General features: G+C 43.4%; 1 protein-coding gene across 1 annotated transcript in view; it reads right to left on the reverse strand.

Moving 5' to 3' along the window:
- LOC118090959 (sodium- and chloride-dependent GABA transporter 2) overlaps positions 1-12,122 on the reverse strand; it is a 46,371-nt gene that overhangs the window by 26,036 nt on the left and 8,213 nt on the right. Inside the window, exons 3-6 of the mRNA XM_035127395.3 lie at positions 6,003-6,137; positions 3,103-3,243; positions 2,157-2,241; positions 548-680 (exon numbers count right to left, since the gene is read on the reverse strand). Of these exons, the coding sequence (XP_034983286.1) occupies positions 548-680; positions 2,157-2,241; positions 3,103-3,243; positions 6,003-6,137 (494 nt within the window). The remainder of the gene's footprint in view (positions 1-547; positions 681-2,156; positions 2,242-3,102; positions 3,244-6,002; positions 6,138-12,122) is intronic.

Raw genomic sequence — 12,122 nt, forward strand, 5'->3', positions numbered from 1 at the left:
GGCTACCAATGGCTACCAGCTACAATGCCTGCCTGACGCAGTATGCCTCTGGATACCAGTTGCTAGGAATCACAGGCAAGAAGAGTGCTGTTGTGCTCGGGTTCTGCTTGCAGGATCTAGTTGGCCACTGTGAGAACAGGAGGCTGCACTATATAGCATAGCTGTCAAGTTTTCCCTTTTCTCACGAGGAAGCCTATTCAGCATAAGGGACTTTCCCTTTTTTTAAAAAAGGGAGAACTTGACAGCTATGCTATATAGCTCGCCTTCCGTTCTTATGTTTGCATTCTAGGAAAAGCTGCCCAAGTTGAATTTCTGCCTGTCACTCACACAGGAAAAATAGGCACGAGTGGCAATCTTTCCATAACTAGGCATCCTGCACATTGATGCCACCCTCTCCTGGGTGGTGTATTTAAAACCCTTGATGTGGCTAATAGCCACGCAATTAATGTACTGCAACATGTTGTTAAGCCCATCAGCTGCAGAGGGCTACAAGTAGTTTGTATTGTGATGGAGGGGGGAGAGAGAGAGAGAAATAAAATATGCCCACCTTGCCTGTGGACTTGACTCCTTTCCAGATGCAGAAGTAGCAGATGATCCAGGCCAGCAGGAGACAGAGAGCCAATTCCCACCGCACACTTCCCAAGTGCTCTATGCCATCAGAAATGTTGAGTACTCTCCTCCTGTGGAAGAAACAGAGCCTGGCTTGATTTTTTTTCTGGGTGCACTTTGTAACATCTCCCAGTCTGGCCACTTCCCACAGAATATACTGTTTTGCACATGGTACCCCCTCGCAATGTCATGGAGGGTTCCCATGGGAACCTCAGGAGGAGCTGGGCCACTCCAAGCCATGTTGCAGCCTGAGGCAAATCGCCTCACCCCCACACCTGCCTGGTCAAAATGAAGAGCAATTCTCAAGGCCAGTCAAGTTATTTTGTCGCCCAAGTCAAAAGATTCCCCTCTGGATTATGGAACCCCAACCTGATGTTTTGGTAGCCTGCAAACTTACAGAAACTTAGCCTATTCTGGCAAGTCCCCATACTGACCGTCAATTCTGACTTTGCACTGCTGCAGGTGACAGCAAGCAAGTAAATGGAGCAGTTCCCTCTTTGTGCATCCATTAAGGAATTCATTGTAATATGCTTCAAATCAAGGGCATATATACGTGATAGCTATTTGTTTGTTGATGAAGAGCAGGAGTGAGGGGGGGCAGTTCTGGCCCTGTGGCCCAAAACTTTATCTCCTGCCACCCCCACAGGTCAATTGTGACAGGTGGGCAGCGCCATGAACCTGACAAACATCTGATGCCATGATGAGTTGAAACAAATTTTCTCGCCAAAGAAGCCACACTCTTCCAGTGCTCCTTTGTGGATTTTTGTGTTGGGCGTTTGAATAACCTCCAAGTATTTGACGCAGATAGCTGATTTCAGAAAGGAAGACGCAAGGGCGGTTTCTATGGAAATGACCTAATTGTCCTCTCTGGTAAGGGAGTGCAGAGGTGTAAATGCATGTGTGGAGGAAAAACAGGATTAGATTACGAAAATGTGCCACTCCTGCACTGCTTCTGAAACCATACAGGTGCCATGTGCTCACTGTGGTGGAACATACATTATGTGCTCCTGGGTCATTTCCAGTGGCAGCCCTTTCCTGTCACCTCCTTTACTGCTTCTTCTGTTTTATATACAAATCTATATTTATGTATTTGTACAATCGATCTATGAGAAGGGAGCAAACAACCATTATTGCTTTTGTGCCTGGAATCAGGAGGAGGGGGCTCGTTGTTGGGTAGGTACAAAGGTGCAGACAGCAACTGCCACAAGTTACTGGATGGGTGGACCTTATGTTAAGAGCTTGCATCCTGCAGGTAAGGTATGCATTTAAATTTACATAATACGTTTTTTAAAATATGCAAAAGGTGAGGAATAGACAAGAAACCCAAGGCCGCTTTGTGTAGAACTTAACAGATTTAAATCGCAAATTAAGAGTTAAGATGCTCAGAGACCAAGATTCCATTCCCACAGTTCATGCTTTTCTCAGTTAGCAATGCAAGCTATTGAGATCTTTAGACTTTGCACGCCCAACAGAAGAACACTCCTGCGGCTGGTGGTTGGTCATAGCTGCGGAAACCGGAATCTGAATATGGAGGGATCTTCACTTACTCCCAAAACTCTATGACAGGAGAGGTGGCATTTTCCGCCGACACATTTAGCGAAGTGTTTGTCTTCTGGAATTCCACACAGTTCTCTGTAAGACAGGCCCAAGTGACAGAAACTGTGAAAACATACAACTGGAAGACATCCCCACAAAATGCAACTAATCCACTTTCCTTTATTAAAAAAAAAGGACCATGAATAAAACTGCAGAGCTCAATAGGATGCTCAGGAAAGAAAGAGTCTGTGTCACATGTGGCTAGGATCCTACAGAGAGCAGGCCTTGGATCAGTGTCCAGCAAAGGGGGGGACCATCTACCACTGAAGCACATCTGAGAAGCAGTGGGTGATGGCAAGCACGTGGTGAGATGCCCAACATCAGCACCATGCCGAACCCACCCACCCAAAAGTTTGGCGCCAAACCTGATTGAGATAGCTGTTCATGAGTGTAACTGGGCAGCCAAGTCTATATGTGTACAAAAAGGATGAGGCAAGTTCTTTGCTAGACAAGATTGTCTACTCTTGATTGTTTCAGAACCCATGAAGTTCAGGACTGAACAGCTCAAGACTACAGCTAGTTCAGAGGTGGTTCCCCCTTCCTGCCCCCCATAATAGTAATCCTGTGTGGGGCTAGGGTTAAATTTGAGCCCGTCATCTGCAACAACATCCGTTTCCACATGTAATGGAGAGAAGGCAAGGCAAGGCAGCCTGCACCGCCTTGTCAAAAGTGGGCAGAGGTTTGTTTGTGTTTAATGCACACAGAGGGCATATGCTGGGTTGACCACCTACAGGGAAGGCGGGGCAGAAGAATAAGAGTGTGGCAGGGAGTTCCAAAGGGTTGACGTCACGACGGAAATTGAAGTACTGTAGATGGTTATTGCTAGCGGGGGTGGGGGGTCAGTACAAAGTAATACTAAGCATCTTGCAGAACAGCAAGGGAGGGACTCCAGATTACCTGTGTTCCACTCATGATCACAGCTGCCCCACGGAAGGTCTATGGTGAATGAGCTGAAGAGGTAAAACAAGGCCCAGGCCAGAACAATAATGTAATAGAAATTAAGTAGTACAACAATCACCTGGGAAGCATAACCAATTCCTGCAGAGTGAACAAAAGAAACAGGGGTGGGTGGGGATTTTAAGAAAATTAATTGGAGTAATAAAGCCAGGGTGGTTTTGTTTTCTCAGGCTTGCACCTACATTTGGGGGGCCCTGAAGCTCGAACTGTTATGGGGCCCCCTTTGCAACCAGCAATGAGGTCTCGGTAACCACTCTGTTACCCACAATTATTTTTAGTAATAATAATAACTACGACATCTCAGATCTTGATTAAAATTGCTATACTGGATTATCTCACATGTCAAAGTCACTGCAGTGAATAAATATTTCCCATGCCTTGTAGTTTTCAAGTTATTTGGAGGGAGGGAGAATTAGGGAAATGTTATATACATGCATGAATTAAGTTGCTTCTGGGGCCCCTCTGTGATTAATGGCTTCTTAAGTTTCATAGTAGATCTGCCCCTGGGTTGCATCCCAGTGGTAGGCAAGCCAGTTGCAAAAGTCAGTCGTTTCTATACACAAACACTTACGCATCATATAACACCCCTCTCCATTCTCCTTCCATGCAAACAAAGGGTTCAAGGGTTCATTCCAGCCAGGCAAAGGAGTGTTTGGCCCCTTGAGGTGGTGTGTGGCTTGAGGAAGAGTCCTGAGGGACAAATATAATCTGCTGGAGGACTGCACTTGGCCCCCAGGACTTGGAAGTTCCCTTTGCTAAAGTCAGCTGGCTATCAGTTGTTCTTGATTGCAATGAAACAACTGCCTTTGTTTACACGGGCAAGAAATTCCAACAGCCCTTTGCTTACAATGTTACAGTGAATAATGAACTCCATCCACTTCTACCTACCTGAGCTAACTGCCAGGCTATGATTAACACAGTAATTTGTCCTGGAATGAAGCAGAAATAAATCAAGAGTCCCTAATTACCCAGGAACCTTTTAGCCTCAACTTGCCATTTGATCCAGATTTTGAGTAACCTTCAAATCATGCAAACATCTGATCAGAAAGTGAAGGGGTCCATTATACTAGATATTGAGGGAGGGGGAGGTGTCATCCACTGAATCTGAAGGATAGGGGATTCAGAACAGACTTTTTGCCATGCTGGTTGAGGCTGATTGGAGACGCCTGCCCTGATCCATAATTTTCATAAAATCCCCATAGGGGATGCATTCTCATTGCAGGATACATCAACTTTTCTTTCCCATTTTCTCAAGTGCTCCATTCACCATTCTGGGTGTTCCTTTCATTCACCATGTCTTCCCCTTGGTTTCATTTCCACTTAGTTTTTTAATTTTCCCTGTACCTGTTTATGCACTTTGCATTTCCCAGGTGTCATATATTCTAGAATCTTACAATTCTACAGGAAAACAAGTAGATGCTCCCCCTTTTCTCTGGTACTTTATACTAGTTCCAAAGTGATGCCTTATGTCTTAATTTTGGCACGGCAGCCCTTGTTGGAGGAATTGGGCATGAGGAAGGTGTTAATTTCCTCCATGAGCACAAATAACCCTATATATTAGAAAAGGCCAGAGGTGCAAGGCCAGCCAAGCCAGTTGCTATGGCAATAGCCCAGGATCATCTACCGGTATGTAAGGGATTGCAGGCATCCCCAAACTTTGGCCCTCCAGATGTTTTGGACTACAATTCCCATCTTCCCCAACCACTGGTCCTGTTAGCTAGAGATCATGGGAGTTGTAGGCCAAGACATCTGGAGGGCCGCAGTTTGGGGGTGCCTGGATTAATGCATGCCAGCTCATCTGTGCCAAGGTGTGTTGTGTGTCCGGGTCAGTCATATCAGCATCCAGAACTGTATTACTGAAGCTTTATCTTCTGCAGCAGTAGACTAGTTGGGGCTCTAAGCTGCCTCTGTGTGGTGACTGGACCTGGAGGCAACTTCCGCTGTGTGGGTATCTCATCTCAGATTCCCAACAGACCTTACCCCAGCCGGAAGAGAGTGGGGGAATCTTTGATTTAAAACAAGCATAAAAAGTAGACATAAGCATGCATTTTTACAGAGCAAAACAAAAAGAAGAAGGAAGATCTTTGATTAGCACCCACCCCATGCTGATTGGCACTGCATTTATACAATTTCCCCCAACCTGGTAGATCCTTTCATGTAATCAGTAAACATCTACATTTAACATTTTCTTTCAGCTAATGTGCAACCTGAACTTCTGTTTTCCCTTTTCATCATGTTAATTTTCCTCTTTTATAAAAATTGAGATTCCTGTGGTCACTTCAGCCACACTCTGTTGCCTCCACAACAGTGATCTGAGGGGCATCTGCATTTTCGACTGACAGGTATCACTCTCAAGCAAGCTTCAAGAAGCAGGCAGTGGTGCTGTTGCAAGAGACATACAGTAGTCGTTTAAAACCTGAAATAGTGCCGATGCACGATGATCTGGTGCTAATGCTACAGCAAACATCCAAAATTGGGCAAATGTTGACATCTGCATGTGAATGCTGACACCCCCAGCTGAATCTTGTGGGTGCGCAGGGAGGCAAAGGGTTTATCTGTTCACATCTTATTTCCTTGAGCGTGGCCTCTAATTCATGCTAGGGCCCTCCACCCCACCTGCCACAGAGCATAAAGATCTTCACGTGATACGAAGTGCATGGAAATGTTATGCAAATATGTGTCCCCTTTTGGAAGCCAGACAGAGGGTCCAATCCACGTGTAAGTGTACCGGGCCCAGAAAATCCTGTGGATGCCCTGTGTAAGATAGGCTCCTTTCGTGCAAAAGGTGGTACAGTACAGACTTTCTAGCAAACAAGCTGGCCCCATCATACCCAACTCACCTTCAAAGAGAGGGCACAGCCTCCGCCAGGAAGTGACACCTCCCTGGCTGGTGTACTGCCCAAGTGCCGTCTCCAGGAAGAATACTGGGATCCCGCAGGTGAAAAGGAAGATGAGGTAGGGGATGAAGAAGGCACCTACAGGTTCAGAAACACATGGAGGTGTTAGATGCATTGCTCAGGCTTTCAAAACAGGAAGCTATGGTGATGACAAAGAGCCAAGTGGGGAGGGGCATTTATTTATTTATTTCTGCGAATGTTCATGTTTTTGTTGTTCATTTGTTATATTAAGAAAACCCAACTTTATTATTATTATTATTATTTAAAAAGATATGTTTGCTAACCACAAAATTGAAGTAGTTTGACCCTCAGAGGTGTCTGAAGATCATCCCTTGGGTTTGGGCCAACCAACAGCAATACACTTTCTGTATTACAATTCTGCCAGCAAAATGTTAAAGCTTGTGGACACATTGACCCAATGGCTCAGTGAGCAGGTTTAGCATGGTTCTTAGAAAGAAAGCTCAGACTACAACAAATATGGTTTTGATTACTTCGTAGCAGAACAAGAAGGTTCAAACCTTTGATCAGGATGAGACAAATGCAACTGTGATTGTATTTGATTAGACAAATTGCATTTTTAAAAAATGAGTTTATTAACATCACAGAGTTAGCTGTGGAACAAAAACACTGTCTAACTTAACCCTCTGCACAAAGCATTCATTGGTCTTAAGAGCCCAAATAAATCTGCTCCCAACTATTCTACACAATATTTTGCTCTGCGAACTTTGAACATATTGAAGATATTCTTGGAATACTCTTATCGTTTAGCAGATACTTACTCAGGATTGAATATCTATATTTTATATACAATATTGGCTTCATTATTTGATACCAGGATAATGTTTGATACTTGATACAACATGGTATTCCGTACTCAACAGTGCTTGACTGCTGCCACCCAAGGATTTCTTGCAAGTTATTTTTTACAGCTGACTTGCAACTATAGTTAATATTAGACAGCATTCAGTAGTTGTCATGTAATATCAAATGGTGTTCATATTTGATGCTGGCCCAGCATTAAAGCAGTCAAAAGATGCTAATCACAACCTATTCAGCAACATTCAAACTGGTGCCCCCCTGTGGCATATGGGGCAGTACCCAACAAACATGTCCCATCAACGCAAGGATTTCTGCAACAGGGCTCCCCCCCCAACTCCTTCCCACCTCATGTCCTCCCCAAATCTAGTCTGGTTGGTTAGAGGCATGAAAGGGGGGGTGGGTGGGCCAAGTACCATTGAGCAAACAGAATCTTCTTTCTTGTAGTTTGAATCCATTGCTCCGTGTCTGCTTCTCTGGAGCAGCAGAAAACAACCTTTCTCCCATGACTAACATTTTGACTGAAAAGGGAAGGAATTAAAGCAATTCTAACGCCTTTTGTGTCCAGGTTTGGACAGATGCAGACTCTGCTCCTTGGCATTAATTGCTAGCCACTTTCAACACCTCCATCCGTTCCAGGATCAAGCCAATATTTAACTGACTGGAAAATCACAATTAACTTTAATTTGCTCCGAAATCCCTTTAACGGTTCCAGCTCTTAGCGGGCTGAGCTGGGCTCCCTGCCCTTTGACTGAAGTCCATACCAAGCTGGCATGGCAGGAGGCTGTGACTGCTATGGAAGCAATGAGCTTTCAGACCCTGGAGGTAGAAGGAGGCGAGGTCACTCCTCTGGCTCCCTTCCTCTGTTCCTAGCCAATGGTAAAGGAGGATGCTTTACTAAGCCTGACAGCAGAAACTGGGCTGGTATCCTCCATGTTTTTCATTGCTTTTTTGTGCTAAAAGGGCATGTACCATTCAGTTTAGTCAAGAATACCAGCTGAAAGGTGATTCCTTTTTCTTGCTGAAAGAGAAATCCAGGATCCAATTAAAACATGATGCTGGGTCATTTTTTAAAGGAACAAGGAATGGAACCAATAGCGAGATCCACATGTATGTCAAGTTTGAGCTGAGTGTCAGTGGGGTGTCTATGGGGCAGAGGGACTATGGCCACATTCAACACCATACATTTAAAGCAACATGATATGAAGGGCAGGTTTTCTACTTCTTTATTTAATAAAACTTATACAGTATACCACTTGACTGTAAAAAAGAAAAAAGAAAACTCCTCAAAAGTGGTTGAGTGGATAGGAGCATTCACCATCAGTATTCAATTACAGTATTGCTACTAGTGTATATTTATTACTATTGTATTGATTTCCAATTTGTATTGATGGTTCCATTGTATATTTTTGCAATAATTGCTTTGGTTTGATTTCTTTTGTTGTACATCACCATACCCCAAAAGTGTCCTGGAAAAATCAAGACACCCTGTGGTTTTTCTTTTGTCGTGAGAGAATGTTGGCCATTTTTGATGCCATGATCTCACGCAATTGCACACCACAATTATTTCCTGAGGCTGTGATCTTGTGCAGCGCCCCAAAAATACACATTTTGGAGCACCGTGCCTGAAAAAAGCTCTTTTTCGGGGGGCAAGATTGTGGTGCAAAACCACACGAGATCAAGACATCCAAAACATTCTCTTGAGAAAAAACAGGAAGATGGCGTCTGGGAATATTGTGTCTTGGATTTTGCCATCAAGGTGTTAGAGGATATGCATCACCAAGAGAAATTTTATATATTAAGCAGTATAAAAATGGTTTAAAATAAATATTGAAATCATCCCTGACTATTGGCCATCGTAGTGGGGTTGATGGGAGTTAGCGTAGTTGATAGTCAGGCAACATTTGAAGTGCACCATGTTGCCTGTTCCCGAAGTAACAATGGGGCTTCTTAGTAAGCATGCATAGGGTTGTTGGCGAACCCAAGTTTAGGAACATTCCAGCCTCACAAAAATAAAAACAAGCCTCCCCTCTAATCCATCCTCAAAAACAAAATTCTCAAGCAGAAAGAGAAACAAAAAGGAAAGCCGGCATGGAAGTAGCTAATCCCCTTCATGGTGTCAGGGTGGGAAAGCGGTTTAGGTAGGCCTCTAAGGCAAATCCAAAAGATTTCAGACCAGAGTTCATAAATCTACTCGCCGATAACTCTTACAAGTACCAATTCCTTCTAACCTGTTTTTCTACAAGCTTCCAGAAAGTCAGATTAAGTAAATAATTATCAAACCAAACAAGGAGAACAATTCCCAAATAGGTCTCTAGGTAATTTTTTCCCAGAACAAATACATAACCCACACAACAGCGCAGAGCGTACCTGTGGCAGATGACTCCTGTTGAGTGTTCTAAAGGAAACTTTATTATAATAGGTTCTTATGCTGCAAAATTATCTTAACTGGAGAGAAAAACTTCTGTATTCATATTATACAACTCTTTGGATTTAAAATCTTACTAAGACAGTAAGGCTTGACAGCCATATGTCAAGAATGCTTTGATGGTGTTTCCTGCTTGGCAGGGGGTTGGACTGGATGGCCCTTGTGGTCTCTTCCAACTCTATGATTCTATGATTCTATGATTCTAAGACAATTACTGCACTTTTTACTTCAGTGGAGCTGGTTGAGATGAACACCTATTATCTCCAAACAGCAACTTATCACACCAGTGGTACTACTATAAAGAGAGACGAAAATATTTTATTGACTTTTTTTTAAAAAAAAACACATAAAAAGAAAACCATGGGCCCTTTTTTTAAGCAGGTATGGCAGCGAATGATGGCCCTCACTAACCCACCTATATAATGTTCTCCAGTACATGCTTCCATTGTGAGGGGAAACACAAGTTGCTGGAAAACTAATTCTCTCGCCCCAACATATTTTGTTTTGTGGATGACAGTTTCATGCATGTCTTCTTGTGACATCACCATGAGACTCATAACAAGCCTCTCCACCCCTTGCCTACATCATTTTGAATGCCCCACAAGGACAGATGGGAGAATCTGTCAATTTCAGTTTCTTTCAGTACCTCATTTTCCCATCTTAAATTCATTTCTCCACCTTTGCAAAAAAATTAAAAGATCTCATAAAAAATTTGTCAGCATTGTACTGTGAATTTCTTCCAGTACATACATTTGTATGCAGCTTCCCCTAAAATACACATTTTTACAAATTATTTTTCCCTAATCCTGCACATGCTTATATGTTGTTTTCAGAAATATATACATTTTATGGACGTTTTATCCTAGTATGTGCCTGGCAAAATTTGGAGACGTGTGGATCTTACTGTGTTTTGGTTTGCATGTTGTTTCAGAAAGTGTTAGGTGGGTTCTCCTTTCATAGAATCATAGAATCGTAGAGTTGGAAGAGACCACAAGGGCCATCCAGTCCAACCCCCTGCCAAGCAGGAAACACCATCAAAGCATTCTTGACATATGGCTGTCAAGCCTCCGCTTAAAGACCTCCAAAGAAGGAGACTCCCCCACACTCCTTGGCAGCAAATTCCACTGCCGAACAGCTCTTACTGTCAGGAAGTTCTTCCTAATGTTTAGGTGGAATCTTCTTTCTTGTAGTTTGAATCCATTGTTCCGTGTCCGCTTCTCTGGAGCAGCAGAAAACAACCTTTCTCCCTCCTCTATATGACATCCTTTTATATATTTGAACATGGCTATCATATCACCCCTTAAAGCTTCTCTTCTCCAGGCTAAAAAATACCCAGATCCCTAAGCCGTTCCTCATAAGGCATCGTTTCCAGGCCTTTGACCATTTTGGTTGCCCTCCTCTGGACACCTTCCAGCTTTTCAGTATCCTTCTTGAACAATCCTTCAATGTGTCCTGAATCAAATTTCTCCCTCATCCTTACTCACAAGTAAACAAGTGTGTGTCAGAGAGAACTTTCTAAGGACAGAGTAAAAGAAGACATCTCCTTGGCAACTCTCTGCATTACATCTTAGGACTATGCACCATGTGAGGCAAAATTGTAATGTTGTGGAAAGGAGTTGTGCTGTCCTCTCATTCCAAAAGATAGGGAAGGGAAGGGGGAAAACCCTGCTTTTAGTGGGAACACAAAATTATTTCTTCCTTCATGCAAGGAACTATTTCTACTAATTTGACTAGATGGGGCTCCCAACAGAGGAAGGGAGGAGGAGAGGGGAATCAGTGCTTCAAAGCCATTCCTGTCTTTTTTGGGGTCATTTTTGGGACGCTAGCTCATTACAGAGTAAGGCTACCAGATTTTTTTCAATGAATCCGGGGACATTTTTCAACTTCAATGGGTTTGTATGAGGACTGATTTGTAAATCCAGGGACTGTCCCTGGGAAATGGGGACGTCTGGTAACCTTATTACAGAGCCATAATGTTATAGCCAGGTTTTTAGTCCCTCTTCCCTCAATACAGCAATAACTCAGCCTGGCTTTCCCGGCTCTTGTCAAGATTAGTGAGGTGGTTGTTTTTTTTACAGTAAAAGTCCTGTAGCAGCTTAAAGACTAGCTAATTTGTTATGGCATGAGCTTTCGTGGACACACATTCACTTCAGATGCATGAGGGATTGTTCTCTATGGACATTTGTGAGTGAGAGACAGACACACGGACACAGCGTAGAGAAAAAAGCAGTAGGAGAAAATGGCCATGGAATGCAGAATGTGCCTTCTGAAACAGATCAATTCAAGCATGGAAAATAAATACAGCAACCATTTCAACACCATTTCAGTTATACAAAGCAGTCATCCTAGACTCGCTTGTAAATTAAGCATCCATAGAGGGACAGGAAGCCAGTGGCCATGTTTGGACAATCAAAACCAGGCTTCATAAATACTAATGAGCTCTGGGCACACAGATGCATCCCTTTCGCTTCTTTTGCATGAGTGAGGAAAGAAGCCATGAAGCCACAGTTAAGTCTGTTACATGCAGCCTGGGACACAGGGGCGCCAGCTAGGGGGAGCCCTCAATATCCCGTCATGATGTGCAAATGCCGTGCACTGTGCTTACATCACGGCGCAAGCCGCGTGGCGTGCGCACATGACATGAGCAGAAACAAACCAATAACTCCTCTCCCACAATGCTAGTCCTTATTCAAAGTAGGCCCACTGAAATAAACAAACATGACTAACTTAGGTTCATCCATTTCAATGGGTCTACTCTGAGTAAGACTTTGTTGAATTCAACTTTGTCCATTTTGTTTCTGCTTGTAGGGTTAATAGCT

This window comes from Zootoca vivipara, chromosome 9 (genome assembly GCF_965207765.1).
Source record: "Zootoca vivipara chromosome 9, rZooViv2.hap1.1, whole genome shotgun sequence".
In the NCBI taxonomy this organism is placed as follows: Eukaryota; Metazoa; Chordata; class Lepidosauria; order Squamata; family Lacertidae; genus Zootoca; species Zootoca vivipara.